This window comes from Parus major, chromosome 20, assembly GCF_001522545.3.
Source record: "Parus major isolate Abel chromosome 20, Parus_major1.1, whole genome shotgun sequence".
NCBI classification, from domain to species: domain Eukaryota; kingdom Metazoa; phylum Chordata; class Aves; order Passeriformes; family Paridae; genus Parus; species Parus major.
This window is the reverse complement of record NC_031788.1, coordinates 8,008,135-8,029,002: the sequence shown is the minus strand read 5'-3', so window position 1 is coordinate 8,029,002 and position 20,868 is coordinate 8,008,135. Positions and strand designations below refer to the sequence as shown.

Below are 20,868 nucleotides of genomic sequence, written 5' to 3'. Positions count from 1 at the left end.
GGGGAAATGATGCTGTTTGTAAAACACCACAAGCTGTTAGGATATTGCTTGTCATAATTATGGACCTGAGCCTACATGTACAGCCTTGGCAGACATGCAGCCAGCTCAGTGTCCCTGGCTTAGAGGGAGAGATTTTTTTACCTGTTAAATGTGAGTTGCTCTGAAGGCATTAAAGCAAGTAGTGAATGAAAATCCTCTTTCTTTACAGGTCTTGTCAAAGCAGAGGACAAAGCAAAAGCCCATCGAGCCAAGAAGCTAGAGGGAAATGCCAACATGGAGGAGCTGAAAAAGAAACCTCCAGGAGTTGGTGTGAAGAAGGAAACGTCTGTGCATCTACCAGCAGGTGAGGATGGTAGGGGCAAAGCACAGGCAGCAGCTTTGTGTGCAGTGTAGCTGCTTTTCTGTGCACTACCCCAAGCCCTCATGGTCCCTACCTTCATGCCACCATCCCCATTTCACCTGCAGCTCATGGTCCCCACACCCCTCTTGGTCCAGCAGGCTGTTCACTGGGTGAGTTTTCTGGCAGGTTCATCAGGAGCAGCAGCACAAAGTCAGAGGTAGGAGCACACAACTCCTGCCCTTTTGAGATATAATGCAGACGTGGGAACAACCACTGCTGCTAAAATGTTGGTGCCACCACAATTGACATCCTGAGGGGCACCTTACCTTCAGTTCACTGCCAGGTCAATGTGATGAGAGTGCTGGGAGTTGAGAGCCAAATTCCACCTGGCTTCACTGTGAGTCAGCATGTGACCCATGTGATGATGGCATTTTTCTAACATCATTCCCATGAATGACAGCGGTGCATAACTCTGGGAATAATTACGCCTTCCCTGAGCCTTGAGGTGCAACCTACACACAGCACAGGTTGCTTGCATTCCCTGAGAGCTCTGACAGCAGGAGGAACGCAGGATGTGCAAGATAAACACAGCTGCAGTGCCTTGCACTGCTTTCAAATTCAAATAAACGACTCTCTGATCTCACAGCCATGCAAGAGCAGCCAAATAAACAGACTTGGTGGATTTTATTCAGCCCAGGCTTCCCTTGCTGGAAGGCCAGCGCTGCTCTGCTGAGAACACGGCATGAACTCTGGGCCTGGGAGCTGCTTTTGGCCCCATGGATCTCTTATTTTGGGTTTTTTAAAGGCTGGTCACAGCCATTCAAATAAACAGATGCCTGGAAGCCAGCAGTCCCCCAGCTTCCTCCGTGTCTGCTGGGAAGAGGATTGCCAGAGAAGCTTTCCAGGCACACGTCCGGATGGAGCTGAGACGCTCACCTTTGTTTCACTCCCGCTAATTGTTTCGTTTGGCAGGGGGAAGTTATTCCATGCAGGGCAGGATCAGGTGGCTGGGGGCATCATCATGTTTTTTTAACTCCCAGTGTGCAGGATACCAGAGTGGCTGGGAAGACCTGGGTCTTTCCTCAGGTCATCATGTCTGGTAACTCCACGTAAAATGACCCAGTGACCCAGTTTACTTGGGCAGCTGCAAGAGAATGGGGCAGGGACAGAGCTATGGTTCATGTCCAGTTTTGGCTTTGCTTGGGAGAGTGTGTCTCTTTTTTCAACATCAGGAACTTTCCCAGTTCACTGCTTTGCAACTTATCAAATCAAGCAGCCAAGGCAGGTTGGATGTAACACCTCTCTCCCTCACCAGCAAGCCCCGAGGACCAGTGGCAGCGGGAGATCAGCGAGAAGGGGGAAGTTTCCTGTCCAACCTGCAGTGTTATAACCAGGAAGACTATTGTGGGACTCAAAAAGCACATGGATGTCTGCCAGAAAGTAAGGTCTTGCTTTATTCAGTCAAACACATAGATTTTGGAGGGGAATGGATATGTACATGTGCCTCTCATAAATGTGCAGTGATGCTCCTACAGGTTTACTGGACTGTGTTTGATAAAACACTGGTTGGTCATCTTCAGCTTGCTGGCTGACTTGAATTCACCCAGAGGAATTTGAACACTAATTCTCACCAATTCTGAATCCCTTTGTGATCTGGGTCCCTTGCCCTAGTGTCTCAACAGAGTCAGGTATTTCTAGTAGCTAAACAAATAGTTTTAAGGCTGGAGAGATTTAAGGCTGTCTCTAATCTGACCTCCCCTGGAGCCCTGTCTGTGGGGCTTCACTGTGTGCTGTGCCTTGTATCACACCAGATAAACTGGTTGCATGAGAGCATGTCTCAGTGAGACTCTGAGCCTGGATGTGCTCAGGCAGGCTGTCAGGATGCAGGAGTTCAGTAATGGTGCGGTGAAAAATTGTCTCTCTGCCACACCACCATCCATCAGAGCTCAGGATTACGTCTTCATCCGTCACCTGGCGGAGCCGTCGCCACAGAAAACCAACATGGGATCGATGCCTCCTGCTTTGAAAATATGTGGCTGGGCTTTGATTCCACATTCATTTTCTGTAAATGCTTCCCCAGCCATTGCCTTGCTGTTTATACAGCAGTGGGAGGCTGCTCTCCCTCCCAAAGCCCGTACTACAGCAACTCTGGGCAGAATCCTGCCTCCTCTGATATCCTCCTGGCCTCAGTGGAGTGGGGATCCTGGCCATCACTGGTCTTATTTCCTCCACTTTGCAGCATCTCCCAAGCCAGGCTGGCTCTGTGCAGGCTGCCCAGCCAGATAACCTGCAGAGCAGGGCTCTGCTGGAGCACAGTGGTGTCTTCCCTGCTGGAAATACGCCAGCCCCATACACAGTCACAGATTTGGGGCTCCAGGCCTTGGAGTGGGTGTTCTGTCACACTTCCTGAGACAGAGAGTCCTTGCCAGAGCTGGCTGTGCCGCTCTGGGAGCTGGGATGGTTCATGGAAACGCAGGCAGGACAGTCCCTAAGCTCCAGGTGTGTGACCAGAGGTTCAGCTCTCAGCATTCCATCTCTGAGATGAACCTGTGGCAGAGCCTTAGTGAGACCCTGCTGCTTCAGCCGTGTGGGATCCCTATCAGAGGCCACCCTGGGGTTCAGGCACTCCCTCTTCTTTAATGACTGATACATTCCTTAGCTGGACAACAGGAAAAGGATGTTCAGGCTCCCAAAACTCTTACAAAAAAAGTGGAAATTGGTTTCTATGTTACATTCTTGTAACTAAGCAGTCTGTACCTGTTTCCTTTGCTTTTTGGAAAGTAAAAAAGGGATGGGGAGGGTTGTAACATGTTTGGGCCTGAAGGAGGCAAGGGCAGTTATATCCTCCTGGTATCCTAGGACAGGAGGGCTTGTTGGAATGTGGATGTGGTATGTTTTTAAGTGTTGACCAGAGGAGTAAATCCCAAATTAGCTGCTAGTGGCATCTAATGAGTCAAGAAGCTGTTAGCATCCACCTTGTTAGGATCAAGTGCCTTGGTCTGCGACAAGATTAACTGATGGGAGCACAGGTACCATGAATCACTCCTAACTGACTGCAGTGAGTCTATTCTTCATTTTCCTGGAGTTCCATAATGAGGAGAGATTTGCAGATCCATCTTCATTGCCTCTCCAGCTTTTAGTTCAGTCTTGCTTCACCTTCACCACTCTTCCTTCAATCATCTGGCAGGAGAAGCAGGAACACTGGCTCCCTGTCAAGATACTCTGTCTCTTGGTGCCCAGAGCATGAACCTCCTGAGTCAGTAAATTCTGGTCCCTGCCCCAGCAAAAGTCCTGATCCGTTCACCCACTGTGGAAGTGCCCTTGTACCTCGGGGTGTGCAGTTAATGCAACTCCCCAAGTGCTCAGGAGGCAAAGTTGGATCAAACAGCAGGGCAATGAGAGGCAGAAAATACCTTCCTGTGATTAGGTCCTTAATTTCACATAGCCCAGGCACCCAGAAATTGCGCTGTATGTGAGCATCAGTGCCTGCAGAGCACAGTCCACTTGTGTTGGTAGATCAAAGCTTCTTCTCTCTCTAACTCTTTAACAGGAAGAGTAAGACGCCACATCCAGATGTTTTCAGCCACTGAGGCTTTAAATCTAAATCTGAAATGGAATGTTTTTCCAAAAATTGGGGCATGTGGGTTTGATAACAGTATCCAGGACAACAGAGAAAGCTCTGAGCTGCAGGCAGGGTCTGGGATGGGAAACAGGGACAATGTGTGGCCAGCTGGGTCCCACCACTGGGTACTGCTGCAGGAACAGCCACCCATGGGTTATTGACCAGCAGCAGCAGCAGCCCTTGGAAGGATTTGGCCTGTCTTGTGATTTGCCTTTAATTCCTTCAGCTGCAGGATGCCTTGAAGTGTCAGCACTGCAAAAAGCAGTTCAAGTCCAAAGCTGGGCTGAATTACCACACCATGGCTGAACACGTCAGCAAGGTAAGGGAGCTGGGCTGTGCTTGTCTTGTGCCTCCTTTCTCCATGCAGGTGATGAAGCCATCCATCAAAAGTCCTCTTTCCATGATCTGTATAAAGGAGGGATCCACCTTTGGAGCATTTCACACACTGCTCAGCCTGGATGGTAGCTTCCCACTTCCTGCCAAGGAAAATGTTTCCTTCTCAGGTAGTGAGTTAGGCTCATGTTGATCCTGATAAGTAGAGCAGAGGACTGAAAAAATAAAACAGGGTTTCAGATCCCAACATAGGGGAAGATCCGGTGAGTATGGTGAGGTGGATTTTGAGTGGCAAAGCTCTGCCTCCAAAACTGTGCCTGCAAATCTGGGACTGATGGGTTCTGCCTTGCACAAATCTCAAAATCTGGTCTTTAGCTCTCCACCATGCATGGGAAAAGCAGCCACAAAATTTATCGTGAATAAATTTTGCAGGCACTAGTTTAGTTTTAAAAGTCTAATTTTGTACATCTCTGAGATACCAGGGCAAGGCATAACTACATTTCTATGTGTCCCGTGCTTACCAGTTGTGACTTGTCTTTTACCTGTGCCTTAATCTGCTCTTCAGTCTTGCTGGTGAATCCTCTGTGCAGGAACTGCTCCTGGATTTCTCTGCTGGCCCTTTGGGTGTAATCACAAGAAAGGCATGAGCAGATCCAGCACATAATGACGAAGCAGTGGGAGATCCAGCTCTCCTAATGAGAGGTTCCCTCAAGCCCAGGGCAATTCCCTGCAAGGCAGGGTTTACCATCCACTCCTGGCACAGAGGACATGAGTAAATGGTTGACTCTGTCGCTTCTGTTACTTCCTTGTTTCCAGCCTGTTCCTGTGGAAACCGCTGGACTTGGTGAACAGGAAGAGCGGGAAAGGCTGAGGAAAGTGCTAAAGCAGATGGGAAAACTGAAATGCCCCAATGAGGTACGAGAACAATTCTTGTTTCTCGTTCTGTGAAAAGGTGGAAGGAGTGAGTCCCATGCAGAAGGGGACATGTACTCTCCAGGCATCCTTTGGCATGTGCTCGACCTTTCCACCTTAACTCAGCCATCCCAATCCCTGTCCCACTGGCTCTGTGCACTCCAGCAGCAGGACAGCCCAGCAGGAGGGTGGGCACAGGGCAGACTGAGGAGCACTGGAGGGCAGGTTCTGCCTCCTGAGCTCAGGAAGGGGCACAGCCTGTCCTGGGCACAGCGTAAAACCAAACCAAACCACACCAAAACCAGAGCCGAGCGGGTTGCAGACAAGTCACGAACAGGTAAGGGAGGCGTGTGGCAGAGGTTTGTTCCGCGGGTGCTTTGCTCTCCATGCAGGCAGCGCCTCCCCAGTGCCTTCCCCTCCCGCTGCCTGCTGTGTGTCTGTCCAGAGAGCTCTGTCCGTGTGTTGGGGCAGGGACAGCTCCTCCTATCCCTCCAGGGCGATGTCTGTCGTGCCTGTGCCTGGCTCTTTGGGAACTGTCAAATTCCCCAGCAGTGGAATGGGGTGGGTTGGCAGAGCTGCTCTTCAGAGTTCCTTGAGAACGTTCCTCCCTGGAGAAAAAACACCCCAACCTTTTCAACGTGGCCACGTGAAGCCCCAGCCCTCCTTAACCCTCCCCTTCTCCCCATCTCCATAGGGTTGTGTGGCAAACTTCTCCAGCCTGATGGGCTACCAGTACCACCAGAAGCGGTGTGGCAAGCAGCTTGCCGAGGCCGACAAGCCCGTGTTCAGCTGCCCACACTGTGGCAAGAAGTACAAATCCAAGGCTGGCCACGACTATCACGTGCGGTCAGAGCACACAGCCTCGGTGAGCCCCCCGGATGCCTCGGCAGCCCAAGGAGCGGGGCCATCCCCCCCCGGGGGGGACTGCAGAGCCACGGAGCCTGCGGGCAGGACAGAGCCGGGCAAGGCCGGGCCGGGCAAGGCAGGTGCAGACGTCGGGCCGGTGTTGTTTTCTCCCTCAGATCACCGTGCATGTGTGTTGTACCATGCAGTGTTGGGGGAACAGGGTACACCCTCCTCCACCCCTCCAAAAATGCTGTTTATGGGAGTGATCAGCAGCATTCCCTTTCCCCGGTGCCCACAGGGCTGTGCTCCAGCCCACCCTGCATCTGTGCTCTGCAGGAAAAAAAACAACAGACCTCAGGCCGCTCCCTCACAAGCGCCGGCTGCTTGCCAGCACTGGGGTGGCAAGATCTATCCCTGGGGAGCATCCCTTTCTGTTCTGTTCATCCCTACTGACAGTGCATCCGACACTAATCACTCCCTAACTCTAATAACTGGAGACATTTGTACACGTGGGAGCACGGAGGGACACAGTCTATGGCTGCTGCTGGGCTGAGGGAGGCGGGTGCTCCCCTTGCTCCCATGTTCCAGTGCAGAGGCACAAACCAAGCCTGGAAACACACAGCCCAAATCCCAGCATCCCCCTCCCAGGCCAGAGAGCTCGCTTGTTCTCTTGCCGTGCCCTTCCTAACTCTGTCTCTCTCACAGGCTCCAGAGGAGCCAGAGGTGAAGCCAGAGCCTGGTCCTGTAGAAGATTTTGAGAGGACCCCGAGTGGCCGCATCCGTCGGACGTCAGCCCAAGTAGCCGTCTTCCACCTCCAGGAGATAGCAGAGGACGAGCTGGCCAGGGATTGGACCAAGCGGAGGATGAAGGATGACCTGGTGCCTGAAACAAAGCGGGTGAGCAGCCTTTAGTTCTCCTTTTGGTTTCGCATTAGCTGTACACAGAGATCCCAGGATTCTAGCCTGGCTCCAGCTGTACACAGAGATCCCAGGATTCTAGCCTGGCTCCAGCTGGTTGAAGGCTCACATGTCTCACTTGCTGTGCCTTAAATTAATTAGCTGTGATGGCAGATTTATTGCTGAAGAGCCCACCCAGCACAGGCTGAGCCACTGTGGTCTGGAGGCTCCCAGCAGCAGGCAGCTGTACCCTTTGGGGGAAGAGGTGGTGCACTGGGGAGAGATCAAAGTCTGGCCCCTGAGTGTTGGGGCAGGAGGTCATTTCTGGTCCATGCTGAGCAGGGAAGTAGAAGCTGGCAGCCAAGAGGAGCACATGAAGAAAGCAGATCGGATCTGAAAACATCTCCTTTGCGCTGTCAGAACAAAGGTGCCCCAGGCAGAATTCCCTCCTTTCTACTTCTCTTCCTTAACTTCTGGGAGATGCTTTCCTGGAGGTAAAGGGCCTGCAGCATCCCAGAGCAGTGCTGCTGGGAGCAGAGGAAGGCTGAGCGTGGAGATGGGACTGAGCCCTGCAAGCTCCTGTAGCAGTGCACTCATGGCCCAGTGCTGTGGAGCTTACACAGGGCCCCAGCAGGCTTGAGCTTTTTGTAGGCATTAGAGTGAGTACATGTTAAACCAAACCTCCCTTCTGGCTGTGGGAGGAGGTGTCTATTCCTGGGAGTGTACTAAAGCTCAGATTCCCTCCAGGTATGCTCCTTCTGGACTGTAAAAGGAATGAAGCAGCAGTAAACCATAAACTTTTTCAGTGTAAAGGGGAAAAAAGAGAGGGAATAGGAGTTCTTTTTGTTTGCCAGCACTCAATGCAGAGCTCTCCTGCAAGTCTCTGCATGCGGTGCACCCTGTTTCCTGAGCAGGTGACTCTGCAGTTAGGTGCCAGGCCTGTTCCCTGCTCTGAGGAGTTGAGCATCTCTTGTCCAGTGCTCTAAAATTCACCCTGGCAAGGTGAATATTGGTGATATTGGGCACATTGCAAAGAGGAAAGCGAGGATCAGAGAGCATCAGGAGAGTGTGAATAGTCCCAGCCCAGAGGACCTACTCCAGGCCACAAGAATAGCCCAAGTCTGAGAGCCAGCTTGGAGAAGTGATGGGAGTCACCCCAGGAAAAGGGGTGGCAGGAGAGCAGAGTTTGCACCAAAATGCTTCCCTGCTCCCACAGACTGTCCCGTGCTGTCCTGGCTCAGCAGAAGTGCCACCATGGTCCTGCAGAGAACCAGAGAAGCTCAGCCTGGCTCAGCTCTGGTCTGCATGTGGTGGGCAGCTGGAAAACCAGCACAGAAACAAACCAGCAGCTTCTTTACGCCCCCTGGCATTCCAGTGAGGTATTGGCACAGAAGGGGAGCCAGCTGCAGCACTGCCATCCACCTTGGGGCAGAGCTGGGCATATAAGGGCCAGAAATGCTTGCAAACGTTTTATTTCCCCAGTGCTTAATGTTGCCATTGTTGGTTTCCAGATGACTTCAGCTGCAATGCATTAATAACTTTAAAAAACTAAGCCCAAAGTAGCTGTTTCATTTCAGATACTGTGGGAGAAGAGGTGTGCTGCTCTCTTTTCCCCTCTCCTGTCTCAGCTCTTGCATTCTTCTCTTTCCTCTTGGAATTGTTTCCTTTACTCATGACTTTGGGTATTTTCTTTTTGAATTGAGGGAGCAGCCAGGACCCCAGGCCTGGACAAGGGGTACACGCTCAGGCTGACAAAGGCATCGTAAAGGTCTCAGCACTGGTGTAACTGCTCTATGAAGTGCTGGTGGGTTTTTTTAATGAGACGTTTCTTGTGTTCAGAGTCTGATTGTTTAACTGAGCCCCATCTCAGTGCTTAAAAGCAAAGAATTGCTGTGAGGCTGGAAGAAGCAGTTTTGCATTAAAGATGGAAAAGGGGGGAATTGGATCAGCTCCCAGATGGCAAAACAAGGCTCTTGAGTTGGAGGATCAAGAGACCTCGGGCCCTGCATGAAATCCCACATGGATTTTGGAGGAAGTTAGTGTAGTGGGTGAATCCATACATAGCCATGCATGTGCCTGTGGGTACGTGTTGCAGTGACTGTCACGTTCCCTTGACAACACTTTATAATCTGTTCAGTCTATAACATTTTTTCATGACGAGCGATGCTGGGAGGAGGTGGGAGGCAGGTTCTGCCCAGGCAGGCTGGTGGGAACCTGCTGACTTCAGCACACTCTGAGCTGCTCTGCTCAGCCACGGTTTGCATTGCTCTGGACTGCTCTGCCTTTACAAGTTCAGGATGTAGAAACAAACCTCCCAGCAAGTGCCCAATTTGACCTTGTTACAGCCCCAAAACAGAACTGCTCTCGGAAATGCCTTGTGCCACATGGGAGGCTCAGGGCAGCTGGCAGCATCCCCATGTCCCTGTGCCACCACCCTACCGAGTGCATGTGGTGGCCCTGGCCCTCCCTGAGGGAACTGACAGTCCAGAGGCACTGGAGCAGCAGGAGGATAAACACCAGTTCACCTTGACCAGGGCACTGAGACTGGTGGGAACTGGTGGAATTCCCAGAAGAGCCACCACACCACCACCACCTCTTCTTCTCCCTGAGACATGCCCAGCCATTGGGAGTACACTGCTGGGCCTGCAGACCCTGTCCTGGGCGTGGAGAGAAGTGAGATATCAGGGATCAGCAGCAGACTGCAGCTGCTCCTTCATCTTTTCAGCAATCCCTAAGGATTTCCAGGATTCCAGAGGGACAGGTGCTTCCCAGCTCTGGTCTGTAGCCAGCAGGGGATGGATACACCCACCAAACCTACTGCAACAGGGACAAGCTCCATCCCTGAACTCTCCAGTTCCCCACCGTGGGCCCAGCAGTCAGTGTGGATTTCAAGGAAGCTGATGAAGAAAGCCAACCCTTTCCATCCCTTTTCCAGGCAGCAAAACCTTTTCCCAGGAAGGCACAGCTCCTCATCAAGCCCATGGGATAGAGGGGTTCTCAGCCTCATGGCAGGAACAGCCCCACTGCAGCCCCGGCTCTGTGGCCACGTGACAGCCGGTCCCAGCCGGGGAGGGATGCTGGGTTTGGATCCGTTGGTGGCCTGTGGTGGGATGCGTTCGCCTTTCCCCGGGAGGATGGATTCCTTCACACCAAAGCAATGGCATCAGAATAAACGATTGCTGCTTGATCCCAGGCCCTGCGCTGCCTTCGGTCTCCGCTAACCAAATCCAGCATTTCTAAATATACACTGGAGTCTTATTTTCTCGCTCCGATCTTTATTTGCCTCCAGATAAGCTGAAACAGATGGGGTGTTTCACAACAGCCGCTTGCTGGGGATGTCAGATGGGGAAGGGCACACCCCTGCTGCTTTTCTGGGAAAAATCCCCTCTCCAGAAGCTCCATGAAAATGTCGCCGACCCTCCTCTGGCCTTTGCTGGGGCTGTTGCCTGCCCTTGAGCAGCCTTGAGGCTGCAGGTTCTCAGCTCATGGCAGTGGGCTCTAGGATGTAATGGAGGATGAGAAACAACCTCCTTGAGCAGAGGGAAGAGGCATCTAGGAGGCAAAAGGGAAGAAAATGCTGTAGAAATTCCAGTTTCAGAGTGTGATGCTTTCTTGGTAGAGCTTGAGATGGGGTTCCTTGCTTTGAGGTGCTGGAGGTTGTGATGGGCTCCTGCGGCCCAGTTAGGAGCTGTGCCACACAGGGAGGGATGCAGAGCTCTGCTGTGGGATACATGGACACTCCATTTGCCTCCCCACAGCTTGGGGTCTCAGTGTCAGTAGGGGCAGCCATGGAGTCTGCACCTCCCTGTGGAGTCTGGTGCTGTGGGGTGCCAGGATCTGGAGCAAGGGGCAGCCGTAGGCCAGTCATAAAGCTAAAGGGGAAAAGGCATCTCCAGGCTTGAGGTTTTATACTGGAACCAGGATAAATTCCAGAGCAGAAGAGGCTGGCTTGGGTTTGTCCCCCAAAACAATGGCCCTGCGATCCAGGCAGGAGCCAGGCTGAGCCCTGCAGACTCATGGCACTGTGAGCCAAACCGGATCCCAGCTCCAGCTGCGGGGCCGAGTCCATCCTTCCTCCTCTTGCTCGGCAGAGCTGGCATGGGATGACCCTCCTGTGGGACCTGGCTGCTGACCAGCACCCCTGGATGCATTTTGCCCTATGGCCTCATCCACAACTTCCACAGGATGAAGGGAGAACTGTGCCTTGCGCTGGGGACCGGGGTGAGGCTTCAGGGGTGCTCGTTGGCTGAGACATCCTGCATGGTTCTCATTTATTGTGATATATTTTGGGGAAGGGGAGAGCTGTCTAGGGAGCAGAGAGAATTGAAATATGAAAGTTAATTAAATAAAACCGTCAGTCAAAGGAAACAAACCTTCCCAGCCCAGCATCCTTCGACTGTTCAGAAGAGATGGGCTGTAGCCAAAACCAGTTGTAGTCGTTTAATGATTTGGCCATGAAAATTTTCACTTACAGGCTGTTTGAGGAAAATAAATGGAAAAGAAGAAAAAAAAAATATTCCATGCCTGGGGCTCCCTCTTAATAGAGACATAAAGATGACTTTGACATTCCCAGAACCGCAGTGCCCTGGGAAGACATGGGATTTGCATGTTGGAGGAGAGCAGGGAGGGATTTTTCTCTGGAGTGGGAAAGCAGAGCAGCAGAGTCCACACCCCCCTCACCTCCTCCCCGGGGATGCACAGAGGGAGAGGTTGTTGCTGGGGCTGTGTGCGGTTACCATTAATGTTTGCTCATTCATGGGATTGATTGGTTTTTAATTATGGAGGCTGTTTGGCATCCTGGCTCTCAGTATCAATGGCAAAAAGGGACTCCTGTGTTCTCCCCTGGAGGTGGCATTGCCTTCCCTGGGTTTGGGACCAAGCTCTTGATAGATGCACCATCCCAGAGCTTCAAAGAGCTCTGCTGGCATCTCCCCCAGCCGCAGAGCACGAGAGAATTGCAGCACGCTGGGGCTCAGAGTTTTCCACATCCACATCCGTCCGTACCAGTGCTCACGGCGCCGTTTCACAAAGCCCTGTGCCCCTGCCCCTCACATGGAGCCCGCTGCTCCCTGAGCCAGCCGTGCCCTGCACCTGCCGAGGGGAGGGCAGGGGCACATGGATCACTTGGAATGGAAAGGAGGGGCTGGCATCTGAGCCTTCAACATCCTGAATTCCCTTTGCAGTGAGGTTTGGGAACAGCTGGGGGGAGCTGGCCAAAGGCAGATTTGCAGCTTTATCACCATGTTCAGGAAAAGTCACAGCTGGAAAAGAAATCCAGCCAGGTTCCTGCTGCCTCCAAACCATCAGCTCCAGGACCTTGGGGAATGTTTGGCCTGGGTTTGCACCTCTGCAAGCACCTTTTGGATGTGCATCCTCTCCATCCAGCATGGATCCAGTCCCATCCCATGCTCAGAGGTGCCCATGGAGAGTGGCACGTGCTCAGGTACCCACACAGGCACCATGCCACCTGTGGGCTCAGCCAGCACTGCTCCCACTCAGGGCAAATTTGGGGCTCAGGACCCAAACAACATCCAGTGGCTCTGGGGGAGCTCACCAGGCTGGGCTGGGAGTTGTGCTGCTGTGGTTGTGCAGCCCAGTGTCCCCTGCAGACCTTGGCACAGTGGCTCAGTGTCAGGCCAGGACTAACTCTGCAGGTAGGGCCAGGCACAGTGGCTGGGAGGCCCGGAGATGCCTGAAGCTGCCACAGCTGCCTTGGCTTGTGCTGAACATGCAGAACTGGAGTTGGGAAGGCCAGCCCGCTATGCTAACCCTCAAAGTCGCTAATAAAGCGCTAATTAAAAGCACTTGGAAGGAGCAGCCCTGCCAGAAGGAGAGGCAGACACACAAGAGCCTTTCATTGTTTAACGGGTTGTGCCCATTCATCCATGAAAAGCAGCCATGGAGGCTCCTGGCCCCTCTGCCCAGTGTGCAGGGCTGTTTATTCCCCTGGTTATAAAACACGGCAGAAGGGCTGTGCTGACACACCATGCACCAAAAAGGCTGTGTCCAGTCCTGGCCCTGTGGGCACGAACCCGGGAGCAGGAGCCTCTCCTCTCCTGTGTGCCAGGGACTCCTTGCCAGTGGCAGGGCAGTGGGCAGAGCCACCTCCCTGCTCTGCAGTGCCTGGGGGAAATGGCATCTCTGGGGGAAGCCTCCCAAGGAGTTTTCAGCTCCATTCACTTCGGAGCAGGGCAAGACCCATGTGAATAGGCAGGACGGGGCTGGGGTGTGCAGCTTTGCTTATCAACTGCTATTGTTCACAGCTCAATTACACCCGACCAGGGCTTCCAAAGCTCAATCCCAGGCTGCTGGAAAACTGGAAGAATGAAGTGAAGGAGAAGGGCCGCATCAACTGTCCTAACAATGTAAGGATTGTCTGTTCTTCCATGGGCTGGCTGGTCTCCATCTGCTGGTGGAAGGGGGAGTTTTGGGGGCAGAAATCCATCAGAAACTGTTCTTATTGGGCCCCTGATCACAGTGATGTTCAGACACTCCTTTCCCTGAGCTTGTTGCTGTGCATGGTTAAAGCATGTCCCACCTTTGTGATCCTCCTTGTATGCTCAAGCCACCAGGCTTGGGGACAGGACCGTGCTTGGGCTGATGGTGCAGCATTGCCCAGTTTGAGCTCAGGAGCTGCCTTTGGGGTGAAGGCTGAACATCCTGCACAGTCTTTTGATGCAGAGAACCTGCTTTTCCCAGAGTTAAACGAAGATTGATTTAAGCCAAGCTTTTTAAAGCCCTGTGACAAGCAGAGACCTCAGGGCATGGTGCGTGTGCCTCATCTCGCTGTGAAACACAGCCTTGGCCGGAGCTGACAGAGAGGTGAACCCCACCCTGGTGCTGAGCCTGGATTTATCGTCCCAAACAAAGCCTTGCTAATGGGAGTTCTGAAGGAGGCAGTTCCCACAAGGCCAGGGGAGCCAGGCTGGCTAATTAATGTCATACACAGGCACTTGGAAAAGATGTTGCTCAGAAACTGGTCATGCTGCTGCCTGGGTGATTTCTCCTCTCCATTAAGCCTCTGCTGTGGCTCCAAGAACTCCTGTAGCCCAGCAGGACCTCCCGACAGCTCACAAATGTAGGTTTTCCACGGAGACATTTAGGGGAGAAGTTTTTCAGCCCGTTGCAGAGGGATGTGGCCACATGACTCCCATTAGCACTAATGGGAAACGTGTGACCAGAGCCCTCGGCGCCTCGCAGAGCATTAACCTCACACTGCTCAGCCTGGACCAGTGGCCGTGCTGGCTCAGCAGGCTCCTGGTCACGGCTCAGAGGGAGGCAGGGGATGGGTGGGATCATCCCAATACACAGGGATCGTGTCTAACCCTGCCTTGTGTTTTCCTGCAGTGCTGTGAAGCCATTTATTCCAGTGTCTCGGGGCTGAAAGCTCACCTGGCCAACTGCAACAAGGTAGGTCCTGCTTTTTACACCCTTTTCTCAGAGGTGGCTTTGATTTTGAGTCTTTTCTCCCCCCCCTCCCAGCTGGAACAAGCCAAGGGACAACGGCACAGGTTAAAGGATGGTGGCTGCTGGAGGTCTGGCTGGCAGTGCTGCTCCGAGTGAGGCAGATGGAGGCAAGAGCTCGAGCTGAGCAGATGGGATAGAGGGGATGTAGCTGCCATTCCAGTTACAGAGAAAAGGTCCCACAACACAAACTTCTCACCCAGGCCCAGACCTCTGACACACGAAGTGTCACAGGGATATAGCAGTGGGTCTAAGTCCTCCTGCCTCATGTCCTCCTATCCCCCAGAAGTCTCTGCAGCCCCCAGATCACTCACAACCACACATCAGCCACAGCAACTAAGAGCCAAGGAGCTGGGTGCTGGAAACCAAATGTTTCCTGAGGCAGGTGGGAGTCAGGAGTCCTCTTCCATCAATTTGGGCAGCCCTAAAGCCACTCTGGAAGCCCAGCTGGAGGATGCTGGTGTGGTGCCTCCTGGGATAAGCTGAGTCTGGAAGAGGCAGCTGGTCCATGCAGAGGCCGGTGCCCTCACACCGGATGGATGGAGTAGCCCTGAGGTCCAGTGACCTGCAGCTGCCCCAGGAGAGGGATCAGGAGCTCCATGTAGGTCCCTCAAATGGGAACCAAGCAAGTACTGCTAAAGCTTTGTACCCTGAAACATTTCCAGCTGCTGCTTCCATTGAATGGAGCTTCCAGGAGGCAGCTCCAATACATACCCTGTGATTATTAAAAACACCAACTGCCGCACTCCTCCAGCGCTGGCTGGAACAGCAGCCCTTAATGAGATCATTTAGAAAATGGGCTGCAAAGATCCGGCAGCAGAGGCTGGATTTATGCAGGATAAAAGAGCAAACACAGAAGACTAGGACAGCTCCTTCTCTGAGAGAAAATGGAGCTGGTTTCTGGTTGGTTCCATGCACGGGAAGCAGGCGGAATATGCATGAACATTTCCATGAAGCACAGAGCTGCACCCTCTGGATCTGGTACAGCTGGGGCCAGGTACTGGGAGTCAGCAATGGGGAGTTGCTCTGCTACCCCCACACTGCCATCAGCAGGATTCTTCCCCTTAGGGGAATGGATTTCCTTTGAATACATGTGCCAACAAATTAGGCATAAAAAAATCACAGCCCCTCCAGAAATGGTGTGTGATTCCTGCTGTAAAATCCTGCAGAACTGGTTGCATAGAGCCTTAGTAAGAGCAGAGGCTGCTCCCAGGCAGCACCCTACCCTCAGTGGGGATTGATGCACCAGGATGATTTTGCACAAGAATTCCTGAGGCCAGGCCTGTCCTCTCCTGAAATGAGAGACCTCTCTAACTCAAGATTTACAGCTATGGAGAAATTCCCAGGGAGGAAATATATGGCCCAGAGGGGCCCATCCATAACCCCCTCGTCAATAGAGAGCACATTATCTCCCACGTGCTGTGACCTGCAGCAGAGCCGGGAGATCTGTCATCCCACCAGGGCGCTGGTGACAGGAATCCAGCAGTCACCCTGGCTCTTTGACAGCGTAACAGGAAAATTAAGTGAGTGTTGGACATAAATCTGATGGTGGTTCAGTCCCAGGGGATCACAGATCTGTGACAGTGAGTACACAGGGCGATGGCCCCATCACCTGATGCTGGGGACACACAGGCACGAGTGTCGTGGACTGAAACTCAGAAAGGATGTGGCTGTGAGCTCCTGGCCCAGAACCAAAGCTGGCAGAGATCTTTCAGACATGAGTATTTATTTTGTGTCACTTTGAGGTCACAGGAGGGTCAGGGCCAGGGGAGTGTGCCACCCCTTGGGGTGCTTTGGGCTCTGCAGGAGCTGCTGTGTCTTGCAGGGGGACCACTCAGTGGGCAAGTACCGCTGCCTCCTGTGCCAGAAGGAGTTCAGCTCTGAGAGTGGCGTCAAATACCACATCATCAAGGCTCACTCGGAGGTAAGGAAGCAGCTGGAGCTGGGCTGGGCTGGGCTGGTCCCCACTCCAACTACGCATCCTTGGGCTGTCCCTTTCCATCCATCCATCCATCCATCCATCCATCCATCCATCCATCCATGTCTGTTAAGAGCAGAGCTGAGTTACAGCTTCCAATCAGCCTGGGAGGTTCATCCTGATCCCCCTTGTCCCTGACACCCCCAGGCTCATTGCAGCAGCTCAGCACTGAGCAGTTTGACCTCAGGGAGGTGACACCAGTGGGGTGAGGGGTGGGCCAGGCTCGGGCTGTGTGTGCTGGTGCCGGTATCGGTGCCAGTGCCCCAGAACTAACCCCCGTGTCACCCCACGGACACAGAACTGGTTCCGAACCTCCTCAGAGGCCAGCCGGAAAAAGAAAAACAGGGAACAGCTTTCTTCCAGCAAAGAGGAGAAAAAGAAAAGCACAAACGGGAAGAAAAGGGGGAGAAAACCCAAGGAGAGGCCTCCAGAAATGTCCCCGAAGGGCAGAGAGAGCGTGACAGCAAAGACTAATCACAAGAAAACCCTCGAGCACTGGGAAGGCTCCCGGGGCAGCCCCGAGGGAGACGAGCTCGTCCTCAAGCCCCCGAGCCAGCGAAAGGGAGGAGCCAGCAAGATGCCCGAGAAATGAGCAGCTCAGAGACTCGTCTCCGAGGATTCGTTTACAGCCCAGGGTAACAGGGTGGGGGTCTCTCCCAGTTTTATGTCCCCTCCTCCCCGTCCCACCTCCCCTTGCCCCACCCTCTTCTCACCCTCTTTTTACAAAAAGAAAGGAAAAAAAAAAAAAAAAAAAAAAAAAAAAAAAAAAAAAAAAAAAAAAAAAAAAAAAAAAAAGACAGAAAATACCAATTAACCACTTTAAACAAATCACGGACCTTGTTTCACACTGGAAAACAAACAGGATCAAGGAAGCTGGAGCGTTCTCCACCCCCTGCCCATGTACATACTCCTCGGTGGGGCCCCGCTGCCTCCCCCGGCCCGTGATTCCCCTCCCCTGCGCAAACCTGGTGACGCTTGAGCGAAAGAGAAGTGCAATAGCAGCGGGGTCCCGTGGGCAGGGACCCTCCCCCAGCGGCTCCGTGCCGGGCCGGGGAGCTGCCCACCTGTCCGGCAGCCTCCCAGCTCCAGGGTGATGTTTCCAAAGATGTTTGAGGCGGTCGGGCGGAGGCTCCGGGGTGCGGGGGAGTTGGCAGCGCTCTCTCCCCGCAGCCGCGGCTCCAGGGGGAAGGCGATCGGCAGGGTTTGCGTGGTGCGAGGCACGGGAGGGAGCGGGACACACGCTGGTGGTGTGGGAGGTGTGAGCAGGAGAGGGGGTGCTCTGGGACTGGCTAGAGGGTTTAGTGGAAAGTTGTGGGAATGCTGTGGGCACCGTCGAGAGTGGCAGTGCAGCCATGGAGGGGGTGCGGTGAGGGAGCTGTTCCTCCGTGCTTAGGTTGTGTTTGCCGGGTCTGGAGTGCTGTGATGACAAGAGACATGATGCCAGTGCCAGGGTCAGGGGGAGATGGCAGCAAACAAGCTGTCCCCCGGCCTGGGGGCATCCAGGGGTGATTCAGGGTCCCACTGTGCTCCATCCCGAAGGTGCCGATCACCCGGGAGGGAGGAATGGAGTCTCTGTTCCCCAGCTGTGGCCACAGGAGGTGTGTAACAGGGACAGGGGAGCATCGAGAGACAATCACGGCTCCTGCTGTAGGATGAGCCCAGTTGCTGCCCAGGCATCTCACGTTCCCCTTGTCCTTCCGGGCTGGGACCCACCATAGAGAGGAGTCTCTGCTTCTAAAGATGCGTCTGAGCCCCTGACCACCCACCTCGAGGTGGCAGGTCCCTGTGGTGCCATCCCTGCTTGTGCTCTTCCCCAGAGTTGTTCTTTGCTCCTGTGCTGACACTGTCACCACACACCTCACTCCAGCCCGGGGGGAGCCATCCCTGGACCGGGATGTGCCCGTCTCCAGACAAAACCAGGCTACCTCGGTCCTTGGGAAACAGGCACGTTTCCTCTCAGTAACACAACAGAAAACCTTAATTTGATTTTTCCCCTATGCAGAGCCAGGAAAGAGGCATCAGAGGGGGAGCTTCTGCTTTTGCTTTAATCAATTCAAACCTCAGCCCTTGCTTTCCTTCACTGCTCCTTGTCGCCCACCAGAGGCTCGGTATCATTCCCTGCTCCAAGCAGCGGCTCAGTCATTATTATCATCCTCCACCGGCAGGCTATTCCAGCCACGGAGGGGGAGCAGTGGTGGCTGAAGCCAGGGTGGCTTCTCAGGAAGCCAGGGCTCCTGCTGTGCTCAGCTCCAGCACCTGGATCCACCATCTGCATTGCCCAGCTGGGCACATGCCTGCAGCTGAGGGAACTGCCTGAGCATTGCTGGCTGCGCCGGGCCGCGAGGCAATTAGTGAGAAAGCTTAATTAGTCACTGCAGCTCAGCCTGGTCGCTGCTTGCACTTCATCGGATCTGTGTTTGGATGGTGTCACTGGGGTAGACCCTGCCTCCCTGGGGAAAGGAGAGAGCTTTGGGAGCTGTAGGTCAGCTTGGAACAGCTCACAGGCAGCATCAGGAAGGGGAGCGCAGGCAGAGCTTGGGCCTGGCACTGAAATCTCTGTGAGGGTGCAGAGGGAGCCTCTGGATCCCAAAATCATCCCAAAATCCTTCCCATGGAGGGAAGTCCCCAGGAAAGCTCCATGCCCTGGCCTAGGGAAGGAAGATCTGGGTAGTCCAGGCTGCTGGCTTGGATGCTCACCACACAATCCTCACTGTCCCCCCGTGGGCATGGTCTGGGACTCTGTTCTCATTAACATGCAATTAATTGGCTTCTCATTGATTAAATTAACAGGCAGCACTGTGCTCTGCGGGGGAAGCCCTGGGAGCTGCTCAGGGTGGGGCAGACATGGGAAAGGGCTGGCTCAAGGGGTCATTGTGGGGTCTGGATCAAAACCCACTCTGCTTCCGTAATGAGAGTATCTGGAAGGAGCAGGGACAGCTGCAGTGGCCTCGCAGAGTGACACCAGCCAGGAGGGGACACCGGGGACCGTCTGGGGTCTCAGGGCAGACAGTGGGAGCAGTGGTCCTGGCGCTGGGGCTGTCCCTGTCACCCTCAGAGCACCCACTGACCCAGTGAGGGCAGCACTGTGGTCAGGTCAGAATTCTATGAGAAAGTGAAATCTTCAGGGCTTTTTCCCTCCCTGAAAAAGGTGTTTTCCCCACTAGCCATCACTCAGAGAGGAACATGTTCCCCCCACCACCTTCTCCATGAGACATCCTTTACTCTCCTGCTCGTCCAGGGAAGGTTCCACAGCAATGCCAGGACCACCAGCCCCTGCCAGTGTCACGGCAGGTGAGCGGGCAGGGCCAAGTGACACCATAGTGGCTTTGCTGGGAGCCAGTAGGTTGTGCCCCTTCAGGTGCTCCCAGCGAGGCAGTGCCCGGGGGGAAACCACCTTGATCCAAAGGAACAGGCAGAGGCTGCAGGACCAGATGGGGGACAAGGTGTCCTGTCCCCCTTCCATCCCATCACCCATGGGATTTGGGGATTTTGTCACCCGGGGCACAGTGACACTGTGGTCCCGCACGTCCACTGTTGGGGAAACCCACCATCCCATCACCCATGTCCCCAAGGAAAGGGCTAAACCTCCATGGGAGCAGGCACGGACTGCAAGCCTGTGGGAAGACCTCATGGAAAGCTTGGATTGTGGGGAACTGGGGAACCCTCAGCACCAAGACCGCGCCCTGGCGAGGTTGGCTGTGTCTCACCAGCTCCAGCCACAGTGGTGGAGCTGCCCAGGCCTGGAGCATCTCTCACCCCCAGGAACCTGGGGAGCATTTTGTTCTTTTCTTTCTCTCCTCGTGACACCCATCCCACGGCATATCCGAATGTTTCTCGTTGATGCCAGTTATTAGTGCATAAGTGTATTTTGGGGAAAAAATTAAAACAGAAAAAAACAAAAAAAATAAAAGGAAAAAAAAATTTTCAATTTATCACTTGTAACCATATATATAAATATATAAATATATATATTAAAAAGTGTTTATTTGCAAAAAATAAAATTGTTTTAACGGTAAACTATCTTATAATAAACTCCCGATTTGTGATGATCTGTTCTTTTGTTAATCATTGACAAATCCTCAGTTGGAGAGTACTGTCCGAGCAGCTCCGAGCAGCCGAGCAGCGCCAAGGCGCTTCCTGTACTGTATGTATGAAACAGCTGTATCGAATAAATGGTTATTGATTTTTTATTAGCACTGTTGTCACCTTTATTCGGCAGTTCGGAGGGAGGGTTGGACATGGGATCCAGGGGGTTTGGATTTGTCCTTCCTGACAGTGACTGAGAGGAAACCCCCAAATGCTGGGAATGGAGCGTGTGGCCACTAACCCAGAGGTACCCCCAAAACCGGGATGGGGAAGGTGAGGACTGGTGGCAAAGCCAGCAATCCTGGTGCCACGAGGATCCCCAAAGCCCAGCCACTCCCTGCACCCATTGCAGAAAACCTTTTAAAGCTGCTCCAAATCCACCTGTCTCAT

The 20,868-nt window shown here is 53.5% G+C and overlaps 1 protein-coding gene across 5 annotated transcripts in view; it reads left to right on the top strand.

Annotated features, from left to right (window-relative positions):
• Positions 1–20,585, top strand: part of ZNF512B (zinc finger protein 512B) — a 29,402-nt gene extending 8,817 nt beyond the window's left edge. For 2 of the 5 annotated variants that reach the window (XM_015647454.3, XM_015647455.1), the window contains 10 exons: positions 209–343; positions 1,656–1,780; positions 4,189–4,281; positions 5,112–5,210; positions 5,902–6,189; positions 6,759–6,950; positions 13,214–13,315; positions 14,298–14,360; positions 16,240–16,338; positions 16,691–20,585. In XM_015647454.3, the coding sequence (XP_015502940.1) occupies positions 209–343; positions 1,656–1,780; positions 4,189–4,281; positions 5,112–5,210; positions 5,902–6,189; positions 6,759–6,950; positions 13,214–13,315; positions 14,298–14,360; positions 16,240–16,338; positions 16,691–16,984 (1,490 nt within the window). In that variant the 3' untranslated portion in view covers positions 16,985–20,585. Of the gene's footprint in view, positions 1–208; positions 344–1,655; positions 1,781–4,188; positions 4,282–5,111; positions 5,211–5,901; positions 6,190–6,758; positions 6,951–9,885; positions 10,209–13,213; positions 13,316–14,297; positions 14,361–16,239; positions 16,339–16,690 lie in introns of those variants that run through there. The other 3 variants (XM_015647453.2, XM_033519094.1, XM_015647457.3) reach the window with 3 other exon arrangements.
• The last annotated feature ends 283 nt before the right edge of the window (positions 20,586–20,868 follow it).